Source organism: Synchiropus splendidus, chromosome 1 (assembly GCF_027744825.2).
Source record: "Synchiropus splendidus isolate RoL2022-P1 chromosome 1, RoL_Sspl_1.0, whole genome shotgun sequence".
NCBI lineage: Eukaryota > Metazoa > Chordata > Actinopteri > Syngnathiformes > Callionymidae > Synchiropus > Synchiropus splendidus.
In genome coordinates, this window is record NC_071334.1 from 58,136,856 (window position 1) to 58,162,732 (window position 25,877).

The 25,877-nt window shown below is 41.0% G+C and overlaps 1 protein-coding gene across 6 annotated transcripts in view; it reads right to left on the reverse strand.

The window, feature by feature from the left end:
* The window catches only part of dcc (DCC netrin 1 receptor), a 156,280-nt gene that overhangs the window by 72,391 nt on the left and 58,012 nt on the right, over window positions 1–25,877 (reverse strand). For all 6 annotated transcript variants that reach the window (XM_053865318.1, XM_053865327.1, XM_053865310.1 and 3 more), the window contains exons 3-7: window positions 25,461–25,748; window positions 22,780–22,930; window positions 22,120–22,256; window positions 9,866–10,020; window positions 9,502–9,622 (exon numbers count right to left, since the gene is read on the reverse strand). In XM_053865318.1, coding sequence (XP_053721293.1) covers window positions 9,502–9,622; window positions 9,866–10,020; window positions 22,120–22,256; window positions 22,780–22,930; window positions 25,461–25,748 — 852 coding nt within the window. The remainder of the gene's footprint in view (window positions 1–9,501; window positions 9,623–9,865; window positions 10,021–22,119; window positions 22,257–22,779; window positions 22,931–25,460; window positions 25,749–25,877) is intronic.

A 25,877-nucleotide genomic window follows, 5' to 3' on the forward strand; every position in this document is an offset into this window, starting at 1 on the left:
CCATCAATCTGTCTATTTTCTCACAGCTACTCTGCATTTATATTGTTTCTGCTGCACGAGTGAGCTGGAGGGAACTGTTGCCTTCAGCTGGGAGCCTTCTGCAATTTTACGTGGTGGTGAGAAGCAATCTGTGCACGGGTTTCGCCACCCTTCACGCGCAGAACTCCAGTCCACATTTAGGCGTAAAAAGAGACACAGAGCTTAACATCTGTGTCCTACAACAAATTGAGAGCAGTTTTAAGAGTATTGTTTCTGGGGTTGTTTTTTTTTCTCAGCTATTTTCATGAATATTTTAGCATCGAGAGCCATTGAGCCTTAACTCAGACTCTCATGTGTACTCTACTGTCTCAAGTATGTAGGAAGATAATTAAGTTATCTTTTCAAGCTCAACCACATTGACCAGTTTTATTTTCAGAGCATCGGGACAAAAAATGAGTGCAATGAATCATCGTAAAAATTATATGAGAGGATGAATAGAGTGCCGTGGCTCTATTACTGAATGTGAATCATACTGGTAAAGTCCTATTAACAACTTTGCCAGACAGTTATCTTGTCTGTTTATTTCCTATCCCCCACTGGAGAAGCTTGACTGACTTCAGCAAAGTTCAAAATGTTTGCCAGAGAAAGCACTTAAATAAAACCTGTGTAAGTAAATGACTTGACACAGATGACAGATTCATGCGACGGACAAAGATATACAGCCCCACCATGCTGTAAGCGAGAAGACAGCATCCTTGTCACACAAAGAGTTTACACAATGTTCACATTTCTCGTCGGTTCTGTCAATGATATGGCCCTGGTCCTTAACTTTTATTTATGCAGAAGCATAAGGACCGCTGTGCTCCGTCTCTCGCTGTGGCTCTGCTCCACATTCTCCCTTTCTCCTTGGACTCAATTTCAGGGCTCATTTCAGCCAGCTGCCGTTAAAAACCCCTCCACTACACTGCCCACACACAAACACACACGTGCTCACACACACACCCATGGTCTGATTGATATTTATTCCCGTAAATCTCCTACAGCTCCGAGCAAATGTTAAGAATCTCCTGGAAATGTGTGTCTGCGCTTCCTTGTGTTTCTGTCTGCGGCTCAATCGAAGCATGATTGCACTGAATAAAGTCTACTGTTCATGGAGAACTTGACTTTTCCCTCCAGTGTTCCAGGAAATTGAGGAACACATGTTTGGCCTTTTTCTTCTTTTTTTAAACTGAAATGTTCCCCATTTTATGTTTGTAATACCAGATTCCGCTCTTAATCTGTACTTTTTTTAAAACTTTTTTTTTTTGACAAAATAAAATGAGAAACACAATAACGACAGCACACATTAGCTTCCACTGAATCTTAATCTCTATACTTATTTTTCTAGCTAATGTTTTGGTGGGAAACACAATTTTGAACATGAAAAGACAGTCGTTTTCACAATCTTCGGAAATAGTACTCCACCAAACTTCATCAGAGGACAAAGGAAAATAATAGATTTGTTTCATGTGGAGGTCACTAGATCGAACTCAAAAAAGCATACAGGAACATAAAGCCTGAAACCTGCCCAGAAGTCACCAAATGGAGTGGTGATGTCACAGTCTGTGCCTAGCAGGAGCTCTTTTCAGGTGTTTTTCTGGTTTAACAGCATATCCAGTCTTTTGGTGTCATTATGTTGAAAGCAACAAATATAGATCACATTTTGAACTTTCTGACCTGCCGGCAACTATCAAATCTCTGAGTGACGCCAAGCAACACGGCTGAAAACAAATACAAGATTAGAATCATCATGTGACTTAAAGAAAAATTGCAGTGAGTGATGGAAGAAAGATCACGCTGGGTTAATCTTCAGCATCAGAGGAGAGTTTGTGTTAGGTTTCTGGCCTGGTCTAACAGTTTTGTTTTGTCATTGTTACACCGCAATGTAAAATTTAAAGGCATAATAACATTACTCATGTATGAATATAAATAGCCTTTTATTTAAAAAGAAGTATATTTGATATTCGTGATGTTATTACTGATCATGTGCCCTGCAATGGACTGGCAACCTGCCCAGGGTGTATTCCTGCCTCTCGCCCCCTGACTGCTGGGATAGGCTCCAACAGTCCCTGCCACCCTGAACAGGACTGACAGTGCTGGTTAACTGAGGATGTATGTATGTATGTATCAGCCAGCTCATCAATGGCTGCAGTCCTAGTTCTGTGGTATTTCGTTTGAGGCTGACATAGCAGGCTGGTGGTGCTGCCTTCAGGGACAAAAAACTAAAATACTTAATCTTACTTTTGGTCTGTTCACTTGTGTGTCAAGAGTAGGAAAAGCCCAAAACTTAACCATAATTTTCAAACCAACCAACCGTTCCAAGATCATCCATATACAAACTAGAGTAAAAACTTAGTGCTATTGTTGTTTTCACTTTGTGAGAGTTTGTAGACCGCACACCAATAGCTTTAACCGAGTCAGAGTATGCTGTGAAGGGCTACTTACAGTAAATGATGACGGTTGCGCTCAGTACGGTAATGCTATCGATGTATTTCCACTGTCATACAGCCACAACATGAACACATGTAACTCCTCCCCCAGCAGAGTCTATGGCGCCGCACAACAGGGCTGGACCCCTAACCAAACTATGACAGTGAGGTCAGGAGAACCTACGCGCATATGCAGAAATCCATCAGCATTGTTGCCTTCATCCAGCAAACATATATTCCATTTGTTTCCACTTGATTCCGATATGCTTCAGCTTCTCCATTTATTCATGATGCCAAAAGGCTGCCGGGATGCCCGGTCCATCTTTTGCTCTCAATATCAAACAGGTTTTATCAAGCTGAATTTCATTAAATCTCACGTCTCCCTGTGCTTTGAAGCTGATTCTGGATGTGGCTGGGTCGCCACTCGTGGTGGATTGATATGACACTTAGCACAGACTAAGCGTCTAACATTCAGCTCAACCGCAGCTCTATTTGTTTTGATGTTTCTCTGTTGAGAATCGCAGAACCTGTCTGTCACAAGCAATCGGAAAACAGTGACAGAAGAGCGTGGTTGAAGTGTGTGATGCATTTGGACTGGCTGGCCAGACTTGGTGTTTCTGCATGAAGGAAGCCATGAAACCCGAGCTGCTGAAATAGAATCTGTATACCAATCAATGGAATGCCGTGACATGGATATGGTTATCAAATTTGATACCAGTGTACACTACATTTCTTCTGTAAAAATGATTACATTATAACACATTTATTGGTAGAAATATTTGCATTTCAATAGCACACTTTGTAATCGAAATATTTTGATGTTAAGTATTCTAAATGTAACACACGGGGCTTTGTTTCTCCCCTTCTTATGTTTGGCCATAAAAAATCCTCACATTTTCCTCGACTTAGAAACGACTTTACATATATATCTACCTGTCACACCCTCAGACATACTTATCTGGTCATTACAGGTGGGAGAGAGGGGGCTATCATCACCATAGCAACAGACAGCAGGCCCCTACAGTCCCCCTCAAAGACCATCCCCCTTGTACACATGGACTTCTGATGAAAAGTGGGGGGAGTAAAGAGTCTGTGCTGACGGAGAGCATGAGATGCTGGTGAAGTGAGGGAGTAAAGCATTTGCCAGTGTGTGAAAGATAAAGAGTGTGTGTATGTGTGTGCGTTGGGTTTGCTAAGGTCAGGCGTTCAATGTGGAATACAAATCTGTCATGGCTGACACACTTTCTCCATCTCCCTCAACTCCCTTTGCCCTTTGCTTGACCCTAACATCTATTCCTCTCTTTCTTTTCCTTCCCCCGACTCTTCTCCGACTCTGTTCTTCTATCCTATGCTTCTTTCCTCTCACTGTATTATAAAACTTGGCGATTATCCGTGATTTTCTATTTGCCCACCCTGTACTTCAGATTCCTCACTCAAATCTGAAATGTTTTCGTCTGGATTTCCATGCTTCTGTTTCGCCTGTGTTAGCGTCGGATGATGCTCAGATGCTCGGGTGGGCAAAGAGGAGTTACCATGTCTTCCCAAACAATAGCTGGACATAACCAACCTACAAACCTACAACTGAGTCCAGAGTCTTCTTTACCCAAAGTTGATTGCTACAGTATACGTGAGTGAATAGTTGGTTAAACGTCAACTGTTCCTTAGGCTCAAGATGGACAGTCAGAATAAGAATTAAAACAACAACCAAGTAGGACTGAATGGATATTGTGTAACCTCAGCAATAACAATGAAGGGTCTCAGAGGCGGATTAAGCAGCAAGACCCAAACTTTCCGTGCTACAGCCAAATTAACCATTATAGATGTCCAAGCCAAGTTTGGAGAATATAATCCCTCTAGGTCCCTTAATCCACACATGGTCTCTTCCCAGCTGGTTGTGTTTGGAAAACCTCCAACATAAGCTGACAAGGTGTGAGAAACCCGCTTCGCTTTTGTTGTCTCGGGAATAACAGAGCCACAGCGCTGCACAAATAAGAAAGAAAAGTTAATACTTCAAATCAACTGGAACCGTCACACGCACGCAACAGCCCATGCGCCACAAGATGATAAAATGTACAACAAAACCAGCCTAAATTATGAACCAACCTTCAGCATTTTATGAAAAACAGTTTTGTAGTTTTGTCACGTCTTAATGGACACGTTTTTTCTTAGATCTAAACAACTGCACTGCACCACATTTGCCAGGTAACAGTTTAGTTCAGTTCATACACACTGAACATGAAATTTGTTTTCAGTGTTTCGTGATTTATATTAACAATATAATATAATATAATATAATATAATATAATATAATATAATATAATATAATATAATATAATATAATATAATATAATATAATATAATATAATATAATATAATATAATATAATATAATATAATATAATGTAATGTAATGTAATATAATATAATATAATATAATATAATGAAGAGATCAATGATGAGAGATTCTTCAAGACAAAATGGTTTTTCTGACCTTTCTACTCGAGAAATGTTTTACTTTGTTATGAACAAACATGAACAAACCCAGGTCATCAAAATACAAAGAAGGATTTAGCAGCATGAACTGTGGATATGTTTCAAGAGCTCAGCTTCACTCATGTTCGCCTTCAACACATAATTTACAGTCGATTTGCTTATCAAATATATCCTAGATAGAATCACACACAAAGACAACCCAGGACATCAAGATGGTGAAAAAACTAATTGTTGATTTTGAACTAAGAGACAGAAGTGAGAGTGAATGACTGACACACACCGTGACCCAGTTTGCCATCCTTCTGTAAATTGGCTCACTGTAGGAAACAATTAAGGAAAATGGATTCAGTCACACGTCAAGCTTCCAGGGAGCAGGAAAAAAGAAAAGAAAAGACACAAAACCAGAAGCAGGAGCAGCTCTTTTGCTTATAACTGATGTCGTGTGGACAACAGGGCATGCTCACTGGCTGTGGCATTGCGATGGTAACACAATATACGACACATTATACTCCACTACTGTAAATATTTTGTCACAGTTCTAGTTCCTAATGGCTCCACTGAGATGTGCAGTTATGTTACAATCAATGCGTTACAAGGAATTTATTGTCAGTCACATCAATCTACTGTTGAGGACAAGGAACTTGGACTGCTTTATCTCTCAATTATTATCTCCGCTGAGCGAGCCAGCAGCTGATACCACCAGTCCAATTCAAATTTCAGGGCATAACAAGTGCACAGATTCTAATTTCACTTTCAGTAAGGACAAAAAACACAGAACATAATAAAGAGTGGGAATCTAGAAAATAAATAAACAAAATCTAAATCAAGATAAAAAAAAAAAAACAATTAGAGCCAGCACTGGAGGGAATATGACTAAATCTAAAAATTGAGAACAAGGACAGATGGAAAAACCCATGAAGCAAACACAGGACTAAGTCTCTCTCATACACACACACACACACACACACGCACGCTCACTCAGTTGCTCACTCGCTTTCATACACAAGCCAAACCATCAGAGAAGATATAAGAAAAAGTGAAAAAAATATATATATATATATTTGTGGGGTACGTGCTTGTGGAGAAATTACAAACAAAAGCACAACAACGCGGGTGGTCTACTGGCCTCTCTAGAAAGATCTTCATCGGAGCATCTGGTTCACCAATGTGCTCTTCATTCCACATGCGTTTTGGAGTTTATGAGACAAAATGCCACAGATATACTACATCCTTCAATGTTAGAAAACACTGGGTCTGCCTCAAGCATTTGAGAAAACTTGGCTGCAAAGGGAATAAACTTGAATTTAACTTTAGGAAGACCATGCAATGCAGGGGTGGTTTAGTGAGCCGTAGAGCTCCAGACATGACATGACGACGACTAGGCTTGTTCATAGTTTTGTGTTTCAGCGAATGTAGTTTACTTTTGACACAACCATAAATAAAATATAATGATGAGAGGACAGTAAATGATCAAGTTATTTGTTTATTAATAGTTCATATGCATTGTCCGATCTTAAGAATAACATTAGCTCATCAAAACATTCACGTACTTGCTTCAAAACACAATTGTGATCAACTGCATTCATGTTTTTTGTTTGTCTCATTCTCAACACCAGACGTGCTCAAAAATCAAACTCACTCACTTGGTTTGAATGCGTGTGTGGAAGAAGCATGTTCTTCCATGAGTCAAGGGAAACAAGGTGGTATTCTAGCACTGTCACACTGATGTGCACATGCAGTCTCTCATGGGAACCTCTGATTTGATGCTGTGAGCCTGCAGAGATGCTTGTTTCCCGTGGTGATCGTAACCAAGCGATAACACCGACCATCTGACCCTCTTAATATCAGTGTGTGTGTGTTTGTGTGTAGCCATCTGCACTGCTGGCTCAGGGGAAAAGCAACACACTGAGCAGTGATTAAAGCCCAGACAAAGGAAGAAAGAATGATGTGCAACTTACCACGTCTTTCAATCATGAAAGGAAAGGTTTGGGATACAATAGACGCTGCTCAGCACCGGATCTACAGTTTCCCTTTGACAAGGCAAAAGTTTCATCGAGCACTGAGCTGACGTTGTTTCCACTCAGCACAAGCTGCCTGCGCTAGTTTACTTTTAAAAATGCAAAAGAAAAGAACAACCTCCAATTTTGGAAACAGCACATTCACTTCTGCAGTAGACGTAACATCTAAATGCACCATTTCAACACTGTTGGTTGTTTCTGGCTGTGATTGGATTTGGAGAGGGCATAAAGATAAATCAGATACCAGCAGCAGGCACTTATCCCCAGTTTGTCTCTTTACTGTCACACTGAGAACCAGGATTTCTGAATCATGCACAGAGACACACAACGTTTTGCTTGTGTAGCATTTATCCTGGGAATAGTCTTTGGAGGACTTCAACAATGGTACCGGACACAAATTTTAAGATAAAAGCCTATAGTCTCATCTCATTCTCTTCTGGTGGAGTCACGGAGGACTAGAGACTATCCCAGTCGTGCCGAACACATATAGTGAAACGAATAATTGCTAGAGAAATGGTCTGATGTTCTTCCCTCGATAATCCCCTGTTAATAAAAATAAAATACGCTTTTGAATATTGAACACTGGTGGAGTTAAACTATGCTAGAGATCGCTATTTTGCCACAGTTCATTTGATTTAACAGCCCCTTGTTTCAGTTTGAAAGGTCCATACCAAATTGTTTATTAAAAATAATGACACTGTTTCAATTCTATATGTACATGATGGTAGTGGTTTTTAAACATGTCCATTACAGTATATGAGTATATGTACATTTAAGGGAAAAAAAGGTAAAAATCGTTCAAATTCTTCTTGTCATTATTGTTGTTGTTACTTGGAATACCCCATTGATTTCTATTATTATTTCAGTTATGTGAGTGACTGACTGACTTGTAGTATAAAACAAGGACAAGCCGGGAAATTTTACATTATGATGTACAACATTCAAACACCACAACACATTAAAGGCCTATTTTGGCTACCTATACATAAGAAATTGCACTTGTTCCAAACAATGCTAGGTCACTAATCACATGCATTCTTTGCGTTGGTATTGCTGTTCACCAAGATATCCACCAGGGGGAGCAGCCCAGAGCCAAAAGTTTATGACAAACATGGCGACTGTGGAAATAGCCCTTGATAATGCAGTGTCACTGTCTGATGTGGCCCGCCTGCCTGATGCGGTCCGCCGGAAATTCTGGGACTGGAAATTGTGCATGTTTTACCAACTGACGTTTACTGGTAAGCGTACGACTCCATGGTTATATCACGTACAGGCGATGACGTTTTTTTTTTTACTTTTTAAAATTTTTACTTCTACAGTCTAGATTAAGGGTTAGGGCTAGGGTTAGGCTTAGGTTTGTGCAGTTTGGCTGTGACAAAAAAATAAACCAAAGTAACGCTTGTTTACCGTAAACCGGTTCGTCGGTAACTTCCTGCTCCGGCACCATTTCCAAATTTTACTGTTAAATATCGACAATCTTGACAACTATTCAAAAAATGCAGAAATTGACACGATATAACCAATAAACACAATTCGTAGACCTTGCGCATGCGTGTTTCTAACATCCGGTTCCAGTCCTGGACTTCCAGCGGACCGCATCAGGCAGGCGGACCACATCAGGCAGTGACATGCAGATCTATCGCGCTACATGGGTTACATGGGTTGTAACAGCAACACTGCCCCCATGGTTTCCATTGGCACTGCTCTGTTTGGTCCGTATCCATAAGCTTTGTGGAAATGAAATGAACACAGAGTGCTCCGTCCTTATCTGGATCAGTACGATACGTTGAGCATAAATGGGCCTTTAGAGCTACTTTGCAACCCACTTTTGAGACGCTCCAGTTGCGAATCAGCTGTTTGATGAGTGTTATAGTGTGACTGAATGATTGGCTGATATCGCTTTATTAATGTCACAAGATCAGGGTGACCACAGGTCCTGACAAACTCTGGACAATTTTGAAAATGAAAGAGCAGCACTGTCAGGACTCAAACTATGAAACGTAGCACCTGGAGGCAGTTTATTTGATGACTTTTTGTGCTTTGAGCACCGTATGTTAATAGTGCTTTTGAGCTGCGCCTTTGTATTACATGTACCTCTACAAACCCACACTGTGCAAACCAGGAAAGACACAATCTCTGATTTACCACATTTTACCATCTTTCTGCCCTCCACTGAAAAATCTAGATAGCACAAGTTGTTTAGGACAAACAAACAGGGATCAGTTAGCGATTACGCCTCACATCAGCTTTAGATCATGAAGCAATGTGCTTATCAAACAACAGGAAACAAAGGTATTGGAACACTGAGGTGAATGACAGTAGAGGACAAATTAAAAGACAAGAAAGCATCACCACAGAAAGTGAAGATGATAAGCAGCCACAGAACCAAAAGAAACACAAAGTCAGACAGAAATGAGGATGGCAGGTGTGTGGAGCCAGTTTTGAGGACGCAGCGATACACAACATCCATCTGCTTTGTTTCTTCACCTGTGTGTATCGGCGTGTTTGTGTGCACACCTGTGCGTGCGCGTGTGCGTGTCCTACCTGGCTCTCTGAGCAGCAGTTGAGCCATTGCTTGTGAACTGCCAGCAGAGTTTTCTGCAACACACTGATAAAAGCCCTCGTCTGACTTCACCAGACCCAAAATCTGCAGGTTGCTGCCATCCTGAAACAACAGACAAGACTCTAGATTACATCATGAACCAAATGCAACAAGAATAGCTATTAGAAATGGAAGAAGATTTGGAGTTTACGCTCACGAGAGTAACATTGAACAAGATGAAACCATGGTCAAATCTTGAGTTGATCTTATGTTATTTAATTGCTTCATACTGATGCCAGGTAAAGTCTTCATTTTGTCCATGTTTACTATATAAAGTATTGATCAAACAGTGATAGAGTCACTCACAACAATCTGGAAATAGTCACTGGGGATGACTTCTTCTCCGTTTTTCATCCAGCGGATAGTCGGTGGCGGATTACCGGTCACAGCACATTCCAGCTCGATGTCGGTGGATTCATAAGCAAACGTGTTGGTGGGATAGTTGAGAAACTGAGGAGGAACTGCAAACACAAACAAACAAGAATGTATGAAAAACATTGGAAGTCCTCCGCACCGATTTATTGGAGTGTGCCTGAGTGAACAAATCAGCAACGTTCAGCACTGTTCTGCTAAACTTAGCTCCCACCAACATTCGAATTTACATAGATTTCTGCAGTGTCCTCACTTTAATTGCCAACTAATGAACATTGTTCTCTACTGAGTCATCAGCTTGTTAATGGAGATCTGATGTGTTTGATCCCATTTCACCTCCATGGATCATTACACATTTATCTCAAGTAATCATTTGACATTTCCAAGTAGCTGTCTTTGAGATGTCGCGTGGCAAATCATTCAGACGAGAAGTTTAAGTGGACAAACAGAATTACAAGTTGCTCTTTCTCCTCTTGAGAATACAGATGCAGGACACGAAGGTCAACGAGAAGAGTGATTCACTGCGCTCTCAGGAGTCAAGAGGAGGAATATGATTGAACAGAAGCACCCCATATATCTTAGGTTTTGAATTCTTGCAGGTATATTTTTTAATTTATTTGGGATTCAACTGCTTGCTAATTCAAGGTATGAGTAGATTCTTTCAGGGAATAAGGTGAATGATTTGAATACTTTGTCAATAGTATCTAACTCGGGATGCACCAAAATAAGATTCTAGACCGAAACAGAAAGTCGAAAATGAGGTAAACAAGACGAAAACTGAAGCACTGAAAGAGGTTAAGCCAATTATACCACTGTATTTATGGCTATGACTGTGCGCTTGACTCACAAAAACAAATTGCTGTCACACGAAGTAATATTCAGTATCGTTGACAAAATATAAAAATAATAATAATTGTGAAAATTATAATACTACTATTCAACAATATGGACTATTTGTACTTAAATTATTACACCGAAGACACAAATGGATTTCAGTGAAAGCAGTCAGATTCTAAAAAGAGTACATTGTTTTCACTCCGTGATCCGCCGCAATTAAAATAATAGTGTATGCTGCAGACAGAGGGTCTCGAAGGAGCAAAAATTGAGATAATGTTCACCATTAAAACCGACTGTCATGACGTCACTCAAAATCAAAAGTAGTTCTAGATAGATAGGCTCATCGTGAGCATAAATTTGTAAAAGTTCCTGCTCACATACCAATAGAGGAGGTTCATCTGCCTTCATTCACTCAGTTGAAGTCATTAAAACTGCTACAACTTTCTGGATGGAGGCTCATTTTGTCCCCATGAAACCACTATGTCAAGTGGCATTTGCTTGTGTGCCTTAACTACTACAAATCATATTTTCATTTCACATTGGCGCCTGAAGAAGTTTGAAGTCCGTCATTAAAAAACTCCTAAATCTATTCAGCAATAAATGCATTTTTAGTAGATCGTTTTGCCTGTCCCACAATTATTTTACCCCCGAAACCCATTTTGAGCAACAGTAGGCAGCTGTTGAAGGCGAAACACCTGACATTTCTATTCTTCCAGCACCTGGTAAGAATGAAGCGGAGAACATTAGCAATTAGGCGATAGAATCACCGTTGTCCATAAAGAGTGTTTAAGACACTTAAATGCTGGAGAAAATAAATAAATAAAAACTTTAATTTCCAAATAACTAATTCCTCTTTTTTCTGTGCCTACCAGTTGTCCAAAAGCAAAATGTATTGTTTTGCATGTATTTAGCTAATCTTTTAATCCAGCAACACATACACATGCCATGTGTAACACGATCGGTGTGATGGTCTGTGGACCTCGGCCTACAGATGACAAATGAATACCTAACACCAAAAACAAGGGATGCATCCTGTGGCCGAATATATCTGGAGGAATAGTGAAAAAAGGCAATATTTGGCCTCGACAGTGGCGTGTGACGCGATTAAACACCTTGCAGCGCAGTCTGAACAATGATTTTCACCTGTGATCGACAAAGCGAAGAGAATGTTTTTTAAATTTAAAAATGCGCCGTGAAGGAGGAATGAACTCTACTGACGAAGTTCTGGCAACCCTCTCGCCCATTCTCGAAGCGCAGAGAAAAATCTGGCAGCACAATCCTCCACTTTTTTTTGGCCACAAATTTCTACCTACAACACATCCCAAAGACAAAGAAAAAGGACCTGGATGCAGACGTACTAAGCAAGACATATCAGGGTGTTAAAAAAAAAGCTGGGCAGCTACTGAGCAGCAACTGCTCCAAGTGTCTGGATGGATTCCAAAAAGCAAAGCACTCACTGATGCCTAACAAGCCAGAATCACTGAAGTGGACTGTGTCCAGAGTCAGATCCTGGCCCATGATAATGGACTACGGAAGTAAAGGAGGCCCAGCAGCTAAGGCAGAAGTCCGACCAACAGTTTGGAGTTCATTAATGGTTGGTGAACACCAATGTTTGAACACACGATCTACGGATGATGACATCAGGCACTAAACATCAACTAAATAAATGCAGATGAAGAGGAAGAGTCAACAGATCATTCGTGGAAGATGCAACAGCAGCTTCCGACGATGAGACACAAGTCATTTGAGCCTCGACAGACACAAGAATTGAGGCTGAATAGCTTCATGTAGCATCAGACATCAGAGAAGCTGTCACCCATCGAGACAACAAACACTCGACATGTCAGTAAACACACAGTCACAATCCAGAAATGTCCTGTCACTGTCACATGTGTCTGTGAAGCTCCCCACAGGCTGAAACAGCCACAAAATAAACTGAGAGGAAATTATGCTTTAGCTGCCTGTGATGCAAGACTGGTGAGAAGGCTGTGTCAGAGTGAGTTTGCATTTGTGTTTTCCATCGATGCATCATTATCGGGAGGTGTAACTTTATCACAGCAGTAATGCCCTAATTAAAAGCTAATGATTTCCTTTAAACTCAGAGCTGCTACCTAACACCAACTGCACAACGATACACAAACGTTTCACAGCAGAACACGTGTCCACAAATTAGTTCAGAGAGAGCAGAGCAGGAACAGCTGATAACAGCAGAGCTTCATTTTTCTTACAGAATACACGGAGGTACTTATTGGTAGCTTATTTGATGGTGAATCGAAGAGGAACGTGGAGCAGCAAGCAGTTGTATATAAATATAAAAACAGAATTTTGCAGGAGTAAGTTGTTCAATGACCAAAAAAAAAAAAACAAATCTAAATTCTTATTTATACTTGACTAACATTACATTTCAGCTGCCTCTACACAGCAGTTATCGGATTCATTTCCACTTTCATACTGTTAGGGTTACAGTTGAATTGAATTATTTGGTTGTTACTGTATGTAATCCATGAAAAACCATACACCCCGTAACCCTTTAAACCCCGAGACATGCTGTATTGACTGGTACACAGAAATACAATGAAACATAAAATGGCCAACAGCGGTTTGTCTGAAAATATTGAACTAAAAAATGAGTTGTTCTTGTACCCCTTCTCTTCTCTGCTCCAAAAATTTACTACGCTTCATGTAGTCTCATAATTTTTGTTTGAGATGTATACTGACACTTTAACGGCTTTGTTACGCTACAAAACACATGGTTATGAAATTAAAACTTGAAAACAAGAGTCAATAATCCATCATATCATTCATGCATTAATCCGACCCACAAACCTGGATGGCTGTCATGCTGAGTGAGCCATGTCTACACCTAGACATGACAATGCAAATACATTTGGTGTCGTTTTATGCATTCATTTTAACCAAACCTTCACACGTGAACTCCTACATATACAGTATCAATGGAGTGGCCATTCAAATGCTGTGCCCTAATAACATCTACTCAGTATTCAAATGGAAATCATCCTCTTCATTCATTTCATTGAACATCCACTCTGTATGAACACACGGCTGTGTGTGTGTGTGTGTGTGTGTGTGTGCACGTGGTCCATGTGTACTGTGGCTATACTTGTGGGAACATATCCTCGGAAACACACCTACTTCTGGGGACGCAAGACTCAATTTGAGGATGGAGACAATGAAAATAATTGAATTTTTTATCATTGAATTTTTGTTTGGTTTAGGTCCTGGTTAAGGTTAGCCATTTGTTTTGGATGTTTAGGTGAGAGACTGAAAAGAACATACTGTGTGTGTGTGTTTGAAGGTTTCATTACATCCACTGTGACAAAACCACAGTCATCCCAGATGATCTAAGTAAAACCTCACTAGAGACCTCCAGAATGACCACTAACTCTTCGTACTGGCGTGTATCAGAAACATGGACAGACACTTCTAGATTCGCTCTGACTGTGAGGGCCAATGTGCAGGACAAACACTGTCGATCAACAATGTATAGCTGCACGTAGCGACAGGCGCAGTCAAGCATGCAAACAAGCACATTCTCCGGGGAGTCAGTGCTGACCTTTTTTTTTTTTAATACTGTAGTTTTCCATACCCAGCCAAATGTATGTGTTTATTAACAGGGCTTGCCAAGCATCAGAGCACCTCAAGCAGAAATATAACAAAAACAAAACAGTCAAAATCAATTCCATCTTGTAGGCATTGCATCTCGACAGAACATCTCTCACTAAATCCTCCCGCTGCCCTGAAAATCACAAACCAACATGTTCATACTAGTTAGGTGAAATGGGCATTTGCCGTACAAAGGTTTGGTCATGGAAAAGTAAGATACAACACCAGCAATAAAATCCTGAAGCACAGTCTGAGGACGAAGTCTGAGTGAAACTGTACAAACAACCACGCAGTAACAACACATTGAGTGCCGATATTTTCAAGTGTCTGCTTCATGATTGCAGTTGCAGACTCTTTTGCAAGGCTTACTGTATGATATTTAATGGTTCCTCAAACACACCTTTAAAGCCATCTTAAAGGTATTTGCATTACACTGTATATTGTCACTATAAATCTCACATTTTGATAGGCGCTGTGTGAAAAAGATGATCATCATTGCAGCCCACAAGCCAACATCAACAAATAATTATTTGTGGGTTTCCTTTTTTCATTCATGTACACTTCATGACGCATGGTTAGCTTTGTTTATTCTTTGTAGCATGCAGCTCTTTGACATCATTAGGTAAAGGCCAAGCGTCAGAGGCAAAACATCAACAAGGAAATACAGATATAATGAGACAGGACCTCCGTCATCGATGTGACTGCTCTGATTGCTGAAAAATAAACAAATAGAACAGGTGGACATGACATTTCCGTTTTATGTCAGAAATAAGCATCTGCCTGCCGGCGTTTTTTTTTTCATACAAGACTTCAGTATCCCACTCTTCGTGGCCACTTAATGTGATGGGGAAAGTTGAGAAAACAGTTTGCACGCAAGAATAAAATATGAAAAGAAAAAGAAAAAAAACAAGGTTATTTGAGAATACTGCATCTATATTTAATTTAAAAATTCTCTATGTATATGTGGACATTTTCAGTTTAAGTCTTTCTTTAAAGTCATGTTTTGAGGGGCAACAAATAATGGTGGGGAAATGTCCCTCTAGGGAAAAAAATAGTTCTCATGAATTGGAAGTAGATCCTTTAGTGTCTCGGCTGCAACACCCACCAAGCTATTTAGCTTTAACAGTGAGGAATAGATTTTTCAAATCTCCAGTCACATGCTGAATAAAAGGCTTACATTGATAAAAACGCTGCAACTTTTCCAGCCTGATTATATTTTGGCCCAGCAAGAGAGACCAGCATCCATGACTGCAATCATCACAGCATGAACACCATGTGGATAATCACGATAAGTGATGACAAAGATGCTTCGCTTATCGTCGTCCCCCTCAGCATCACCCTCCTTCGTGTTCGATCAGAATCCTCCCTGTTCCTGCTGAGAGGCAGCTGCACGGACACACCTGAGACTGACCTCACACAGCATGGAGGTGAGTCTGTCCTGAAGTTGATCCGCGCAGACGTGATGAAAGATGATGATGACAAATGCTATGACATCCCAGCATGCTGAGGAAACAAACTCAAAGTGAGAGCGAGCGTGGAAGGGTCAAATGTCAGACCAGCAGCTGGGCATTAAGAGCAGCATGAAACCTGACAGTTTGGGAAGAGAAGGAAGGAGGAAAGGACATGTGAGTTTAGCGTCAGTCCACACAAGAGTGTCCAACATCGCCTCGCAAAATAGCCACCAACCAGCGTAATAGGCACAATCGATTCCTGTGTAAGGAGCCATTAATACAAGGACGGACCAGACGGCAGTGTGAAATATCATCACTGAGAGACAGATGGTTAAATATGAACAGATGTCTCTAAGTGATGAGCTTGCACTCATGAGACATTTGTTCGGTCCAGAACATGGAGAGGACGATGTTCCTCCACAAGGTCACATGTGCTGACTCCATTTACTGATAATCAGCTGTCGGCACCACACATGCAGCAGCGGCGTGGCAGAATCCACTCAGCCTCCACCAACCTAAAAAGTCACAATAAGTCCTTTGGCTTTCAACCTCGATAACTTGATTGAGTTTCAATCCTGGATTACAAAGCTTAAGAGACAAAAGGGACAGGTCAAGTTGATTTGATTCGTCAGCTGGGTGGAATGTGTGGGAGCATTAAGAACCTGCCATAAGGCACAAAATCATGAGCAGCTAAAGCGGAGCGACGGCGGCCGAGGCGGATTAGAATCTGGACACACATGACAGAGGCAGGCAGCATCACTTTAATCTGCATATGGTAGCAGTTCACACAGGCTGCGATTAATTAGACGGAGGTGGGGTGAAAGGGGCAGGACAGCCATGAATGCAAGGCCTGTCACTATTTCACGAGCAGACACCCTTCACAAGAAAGACATGCTCTTACATGACATGGAAGCTCTGTTTAAACGTATCAGTTTTTATCAACACTTTCTCACTCTCAAGTGCCTATTTTCAAGTGGACTGGATGCATTTGTTCTTTCAATTGAACCACAGAAGTCGTGGGCTTTTCATCCTGAAAAAGAAAGAGGGGGTTGGGGTTAGGATTAGCCATGGGATGGCGCTCCTTCAGCCCCTGTCGCGTAGTATATAAAGCGCCTCAAGCGTCTCTTTAGCACCACCAGGAAAGGGCAGAGCCGCATAAGTGCAATACCAAATGACATCCGTATGGAAGTACTGATGGGAGCACCCCAAATGTCCCTCTGTGCATCCCAGCCCGCCTGCTCAGAACATCACAAGGAGAGTAAAACTTCATTTTGACTCCATTGAAACATAGCAGTGAGCACATTCAGTCCATGAACGACCAGTTCAGACAGTTGTTTCTCTGTTCATAGCTACGTGTCAGGGTGACTTTGTCGTCAACATGGGAAGCGAAAGCACACTTGAAAATGGTTATTGCACTACTTGGGAATAACATTGGAACAAGTGAACTAATTCTGAGCTGTCACAATTGGGGGGCGTTGAATTATTTTCAGCCTGTCGACAATTGTGTACTTGCTGTGTAAAACAAAATCAAAAGTTGTAGTTTACCAAATGTCATTGCTAGTTAAAGCACCATATTGCCGACGTAATTGCTATCAAATTGTCAATTGCTACCGAGCATCACTATCTTTGCATTTCTTAAATTTAAAATGTATTTTCATTTCACTTCATAGACCAGCAAGAGAGCTTTTGATCATGAGAAACCTTTTTTTTTAGTTTTACTATGACCACTGATGTGTCCAGGGAGCACTGTGCCTCTGCATCACAGCCACTACTGTGCACAGTATGTGACTAAGTGTGAAAATAACTGTGAAGAGGTATGATAAATTAAATTACAAAAGATGTTTAAAAAAATCTATGCATGTTTCTGCGATTACTTGTTTAAGTTAGAGTAAGATAAAAAGAAACCCTGCACGGACGGTGAAAGATTTGAAAACCCTCTAATCTTCCTGCAGACATGCTTGCTCATGGTGCATGATGCAATCTGACTTCTTGAAACACGTTCAAATCAATACATAAACGTGATTAGAGTCCTACATTCTTTAATCTGTCTACTTCCATTCATTCGATCACTTTTAAAACAATTTCATCTCACATTGTTTATGTTCACATACTGGAAAATGGAATTGCAAATGAAATGAATAAATAAACAAACAAATAAATAAATACAAAACAGCAACAGTTTTTTGGGGGGATGAAACTTCTGTTAAAGAATAACAAGCGAAACCTTCATTCACACACCAGGATGCGATACTTCTTATAAGTTTAACCATTAACCAACACTCCTGTTTTGCCAGACAGCTTGCTTCAGACACTATAAATCCTTGCTTCCATATATCAAACTAAAACCGTTTAAATGTCTAATGTCATCAAAAAGTGCTGAATAGCTGAAAAGAACAAAATCTGAATCAAAGTACAGACAGTTTTGCCTGGCAGTTTCTCATGTACCTCCAACAAGTCATCTGGGAAGAGAGAAGTCACTGAAGAAAAAAAACAGAGTCAAATCAAACAGTTGCCTCAAAGTTCTTCCTGACAGGCAACAAACCTTACTCACATACTTCATCTGATGAAATCGACAGGGTGTCTTCAAGTCCTAAAATAAGCCTTCAGCTCGACAAGAAAACAGTGAAGAATATCAGTGAACTAAGAGTGTTCATTTGAAATGTACAGTATAGTGCTTTGATATGATCTGAATATTTCAAAGACAGAAAAAATTGGCCATGAAGGCAGATGTGTTCCACAGTTGAAGTGAAACCACAGGAATGACTCCATTTCCACCCAAAGTAAACCATATATTGTGTTTAAGATCACCTCTGTATTAGTGAAGTGTCACCCTCTCAGCGGGAGCCAGTTTACCGCTGCCATCCCGGACCATTACCTCGGAAAATCCATACACACACACACATGCACAGGCACGGTGAGCTGGCCACTATCTCTTTCAAGTCTTTCAATTGGTTCTTCTGGATGAGCGGCAGTGGGCCAGCCTGCAGCTCAGCGGGAGAGTTTGGCAGATTGTTAAATGTTATTTGGAGCAGCCAGAGTAATTCAGAGTCAGTAATTAATCAGGGGAAGATCCCAACCGTCCCCTCAACGGGGTGCGCACTATTGTGTGTGTTGGCGTGTGGCTGGCAGATCGAGGGAGTAAACCACTGAAACTAAGTTGTTTACTTACTTCAAAGTCAATCGATTGAATCTTTCAGACTGGTACAGAAAATGTCCCCATCTCTTGCAGCTCTCCGGTCTCACAGAAGAGAGACAGCGCAGGCAATATGAGTGATCGACGCTCTGAGTGCCTATGGTTTCATTAAGCTGCTAACAGAGACCAGCTAATGAGGCGGGATGCACTTGTTATTACGGGACACAACATGCACATTAGTTATACTCATCATCTCATCAAGACCAGTGGCCAGTGGAGCCCAAAAGCACACAAATCTCAATACATCACGACATGTGGGACATCAATCAGCTTCTAACTGCTTCCATTAAGAAAAATAACAAAATGTAATGAGCCCTTTAACTGTCGCATATTTATAATTTTTGTTCAAAACAGTAAAAGGATTAGGCTTTAGCAATTGTTTAAACAGTTTATATTGAAGCAGAGAGCGCTTTCAGTCAGAGAACAACCAGTTCAGACAGTAGCTGGATCAAATCTGGCCTCAGATGTTTTGTTTGCACCGTGCTGTCTTTAGGGAATAATGGATAAAGATTAATAAACAAGTCCAAACTGTCCACTTGTATATGCTAAAATGTAAGCTTTAATGAACCTGGCAGCCTCGCATTTGCTGTCAATGATGCTGAAGTTGCCAACACTCCAGGTTAGGTAGGACTTGATAGCTTAAGAGCTACAGGGGAAAGTATAGTACATGTGCCCATGCAACATACTCGCGACAACAGGAGTGTTGAGCTTTATCACTTCATTTAAAACACTATCTCTGCTGTGAGCTGATTTCCATGTTTGACTCTGTTTTGGTTTGTTTTTAAATGGCAGAGTCTATAATTGGCACTGAAAATAAGGGTCTTAAAGCAGCCTGACATAACATTTTGACATTATGACATTTTGACATTTTCATGTTTTCGACAATGGTTGTTTTCAAATTGAACAGTCATAACTCCTGAGCTCTAACTATTATGACAACAAACTTCTAAAACGTTCTCCAAGTGACCTGCCTGACCCAAGTGACCTCCAGGCTCCTTCGAGGCAGTTCTTCCAGGCCACCTTAAATGAATATCCCCATTCATATTCAGACATTCAACATCAGAATCAAGATAGTGTTATGACAATCTGTAAGTGCAGGACAAGAGAGTGGCAAAATAAAGCGGGACTGAATGGATGACTATGGATCTGTGTATTTTCATTTTCAGTGCGTTAACCAAATAAGATATGTGATCACACTGAAAGAAAATCGAGATTTAAATGCAACACAAAAACCATACTTGGCAGTCACGCCAAGTATAACCATATAGCTTTCTTGTACTTATGTCCAAAGATCATTAAGTTCACCTCCTGTGACCTACTATCAGTCGAATTTGCTTAGGCCCATAAGAGAAACAAGGTAAACAAAAACCTACAGAAAGAGGAGTCAGAAAGGACATGTTCTGAATCGTGCAGGTTTGGAAACCACTGACATGATCAGATTCCAGACATGACATGCTAAAGATGGACTCCTCCTGTTTATAATAAACAGAGTATGACGCTTGAAGCGGGTGGATGATGACAACGGAGAGTAAACAGAATATAAATGTGATGTTCGCACGAGGGCCTGCTCAGAGGGGAGGCTGTGACAAAGACATGAAAGGACAGAAAAGAGAGGAGAGGCCCAGCTGGAAGGAAACAGCAAACACCCGAAGGTTAATTTGCTGATTTTCTCATGAGAGTCAAACAAACAACAGCTGCTTCTGTTTGATTTCGACTCCTGCTCACTGCATCACGAAGGATTAACCCGAAGGTGACATTCGAAAAATTTATCAGGTGACAGGTCCATACCAAAAAGTTTATGCGTAGACTTAAACACTACACCTAGACTCATATTACTTACGGCGTAGTTTTTTCAGCCACTGATACATATTACTGTTTTGCTTTTCTTCTCTTCAAGTATGTTCATGAAAAGGGAAGGCGTATGGGTGTGATTGACAGGTGGGAGGCATCCTCCATCATGAGGACTTTACTGGTTGATATATATTCGTACCCTTATCCATGATCGTGAGCTGTTGGTTGCGACTGGAAAAAAAGTATAAACCAGAAAAATCTCGGGGGGTCTGGACTCTTCTTTAGAGGTGGAGAAGCTCAAAAGAGAATGGCTGCTATTGCTGAGTGAGATATTCCTCCTTGCTGAGGAAATGTGGGCAAGTCAATGGGGTTGACCCAGGAGAACCCGGAGAGACTGTGTGTGGCGGTTGTCTTGGGAAGAAATGGTTTTAATGCAAGAAAATGAATGACCTTTCTGGAATGTATTCATGGACAAGCCTATGGCCTGCAGGTTGTTTTATTTGAGCACAGAATGAATAAAGTTAAAGAGAGAATATACCACTGAACATTCGCCGTGTTGAGCCAGGTTGACTCCTCAAATTGTCACTTTCTCGTTAAAAAAATTATGCCAATCGGCTCAGTCTTTTGTGTCAAGCTGTTGTTATTCAGTAAATCAACACCACTGAAAAAAAAATAAAATGCGCCCTTCAGCACTTTGGCCTCTCTACAGACTCACAGTGAAATGCTGCCCAAACGCCTCAGAAACCCTGAATCCACAAGGCGCTTGAGTGCCGACCCGACAGTCGCTCAGTAGCACTCGAACAATAAATACAACCATATTTTATTCATGAAAATCCCCTTGAAGCTAAGAGATACTTCAGATTACATATTTCATGACGGCATTTGATTCTGGATGTGATTGTCTGTCCCTCCAGTCACAGAGGAGATTTCGAACCTGTGAGAGCCTGGTTGGTTTTTATGTATTTTTATTGCTCTGAGAATGTCCTGTTGTTAACAGATGGCATGTGTTTCATTTTGTCCTTTGGGACCTTTGTGTAGTGACGCAGCCTTTTCTTTCACATTTTCTTTCTTTTCTTGTTTTTAACATTACTACGCCTGCGGCAGTGTGAGCGCGGATCGTGTACTTCCTTTCCATTTAAGACTGGAGGGGCTGATCGGGTTATTTGAGGGTTGTTGCAGCTTCATCCTGTGCCAGAGTATAGCTGAGAGCCAGAGTTGTATCAGACCCTCTCATTTTGTTTCACCTATCCATCGGCAATTTGAAAACACAAACATGACATGTAGTTTCTCACCCAGCACGCTGAGCTCGCCGCTTGCTGTGATGTTGTGGTTCTTGTTGGCAGCGGTGCAGCTGTAACTGCCAGAGTCGTCGTCTGTGACACTTCTGATGATCAGGTTGCTGCCAGCCAGCAGAGAATACTTCTTATTCCTACGCCAAGAAGAACACAGGGGTCATTACAAAGCGTCTTCCTGCTGATGGCGCTTGGAGAGAATTGTGCTAAAAAGCCTTCAGAACTCTCAGAATTAAACCTTGATTTAGTCTCATGTCAAGATTATAGGCAACACTTTTTGATTTTACATGTGCAACATAAAACAAACATACAAATAATAAGCATAAAATACACAAAATCTCTCTTCTATCTACAACAGAATATGTTTTTTGTAAGTCGTATACATAGACCTTCAGACCCACACACACCCAGAGAAATCCCGGTTCTCTGGTTTTTATTATGTGCTTTTCCCTTCCACATTATTTCCTAATTTTGCCACTCCTGGATTTTCACATAATATAAACAACAAAATTAAAATTTTCAAATATGGATCTAACAAAGCTAAAATGCTTGAACAGTATAATGCTAACCCAATGCTAGGATTGTGCCGCTGAATTATACTGTATAAATGAAATTGTAAAAGAGGTGAGGTGAGGTCCCCAAAACTAAGACAGGAAGTACCAGGTCTGGATCAGTTCATCCCCTCTCCTCCACTGGATGCCTGGAGTTGGGTATCCTGAGGCGGAACATTCCAGGACAGCATCCGTTCCAAGCAAAGCAGTTACTCTGGATGGGCGCTGAAGGAACTGCACGGTTCTGCTCACTCCAGGTTCTGTCGATAAAGAAGTGGAAACATGGTTCACGTTAAACAACAAAGGGAACTGGAACATTTTCTGCCCAAAATATTCCAGACAATAAATACAGATTTGAGTCAAAGCACAGACACAGCTGCTGGTATTTCAAGCTCTTCAACATAGTTTAACGCTAGAAGTGAAAGGAATCAGAGCAGGAAATTGAAGTATTTATCGCACAGTCGTTTAAGCCGTCCTGGCCGCCTGATGGTTTCCTCAGAGCAAAAACATATTTTCTTCTCACGTGTTCGCATTTTGTCTGTAATCACAGCAGTAATTCACATTGTTTATAGAGACACACTGTTCAGACAGGAAAGAGATTTGTGGGTATGGTTTTGAAAGTTGAGCAGCTTCCTTAAAACAACTTCAACGACTAAATCGATGTAAAAGCACAGCAGAATCGCCTTCATGGACCTGGCCACACACACACAAGCGCCCGTAAATGCAATTCAGCTAAATCACACAGCAACTAGATAAGTCAATCTACCTCAAAACATATACATTTTGTTGATATAACCGGCAAATTTTATGCTGCACCTAAGGCTAAACAGTTACTAATCTTTTTCTTGTACTTATTTATTGCAAGACAAGACAGTATGATAGGTTTCATTGAGATATAGAACATTTTAAAAGGGGATTTAAAGAAGAGTACTTTCAGCAACCATTGTATTATTGTACTTTCATGTATTTTTTTTAAGAATATAATATACAGACACTTCTGTATGACCCAATTAATATGGTAGAAAATCATTTACTTCATTTTCTGATGCTCATGTAGTTATGTAGTTGGTGAGCTGGAACCTTGCTTGAGAGGGAGAGGTGACTAGTGATGAGCAGAGATCATGAGGAGTGAAGAAGAGAGAGCGGATAAGGTAGAATGAGACAGGGTGACTGGGTTGTGTGATCAGTGATGGAGGAGAAGCAGCTACAGTGAAAGGGAAGCTTTATAGGTCGGTCGTGAGGCTGCCAGGATGTATGGTTTCAGAACTCGGACAAGAAGCAGAGTCTGAAGAGGCAGAGTGACAAGAAATGTGTAAATCAGAGGGACAGCTCATGTGGAAACGTTTGGAGACAAAGTTATGGAGGTCACTATGAAATGGTCGAGAGACCTTGGGCTAATGCGGTAAATGAAGAAGACAGGTGTGGCGAGGGAAGATGATGAAGAAGGGACGAGGGAGAGGAGACAGACTAGCTGTGGCAACATCAGCTGTGAAATGCTGGAAGGAGAAGGAACTGTCGAAGATGTGAACATGCCAAAACTGTCATCAATTGAAATGTATTTTAATATTGGAATCAATTAAAACTACAGTCAAATCCTTGTATATTGTGGCAAGATAGGTGATTATGACTTTGTACTTCTGAAATCCAATGAACTTTTTCGGTCAAAAAGTTCACTTGAAGTCCAAAGATGTCTTCCTCAGTACACATTACAAAAGCAGTTCTTCAAACAACAAGTCATCCGATATCCTGATGAGGTAAAACAAAGAATCGGAAAACACACATCAGCAGAAACGAGAAGGCAAAACCTCAGCATGCAAACTGAAAAGTCAGTAGAGGAAAGGTCCAGACTGCAGAATATTCTGATGGTCCCATAGAGAAGAGCTGGGATCGCAGAGATAATGAGTGAGTAACTGGAGTGCTCTTTTGATGTCTTCACGGACATCCTGCTGAAGGAAGCTGTCGGCACATCAGCCGCATCACTTTTCGCCTTGCAATGAGGAAGACAACCCAGGACACTGATGCCGGGATACACAGAAAATACCCACTTGCTTGGCAATAGAAGCAAAACTTGGAAGCAAATTTTAATGAATATGCTTCTGGTAGGTGACACACTATGCAGCGACTTAAATTGTAATTATGCAGGAGATCGTGGTGCATCTAAAGATTGGTGTGTGGGGACGAGAAAAATGAAATCTGAAGCTGATTTAATTTGACAGCTCACTCAATGAACTGCAGTATAGCAGACACTAGTCAACAAACAGGTGCTATGTGTGGGATTTGAGTGGGACTCATTTTAGACCAACAAACTTTTTGACTGGACAGTTGACCAATTTAATGCACAACATTAGGAAAGCCATTACTATCTCTGTTGCCGACAGAAATAAGCGCCAAAGTTGTGTGTAAACCTGAACTACAATGTGAATGATGAAGTGGCCAAATGAAGGGCTCATTTATTAAAAGTGTGTGAAGAGCAAGAATCTTATGCGGCTGACAGGCTCCCTTCACGCAATTTATAGTGATGGGATACAGTCACTACTGCACATTTGAATTTTGGAATCCAACACTGGAAAGAAATGACCACCGGCCACAATAAAGTCCTGAGGATTATGTATAAATCACACTAAAATAAAAGTGCTGTTGCTGCACCTTTTAGTCTTGCTGCAGTAATAGCATAATTCTTCTTTAAAAGATAAGAGCGGAGCCGGCAACCAAATAAGGATAAATTCCCTGAACACGTTGAGTAATACAGATGAATCAGTGTTCCCAGAATGTTTTCATTCAATCCATCACCTGGTAGCACGCGCAGTTCAGCATCTGTTCCTGTCCTGGTGCTGCTTGGGTTGTCAGCCAGACAGCGGTACGTGGCCGAGTCAGGAGGTTGGACTCGGCTAACTTGGAGAGTGCCGGAAGGCAGCGCAGCAAGTCGGGAGTCTGGGTCAAAGAGCAGTGGCAGATCCTCCCTGTTTTTCTGCCACCGAATGATAGGCTTGGGGTCACCCGACACCTCGCAGCGGAGTAGAGCCGTGTCCCCGAGGTATGATGACACCGACTCGGTGGGGACGACGACTCTCAGTGGACCTTGAGGCAGACGAGACAGAAAAAAAGTTAAGTACCAGCTGAAAAGTTAAATAGATCAATTTCAAATCTTCCATTTTTTTGTGTATATAGATGAGGAAGTTAAAAGAAAGGGGATCTAAATTCCTAATA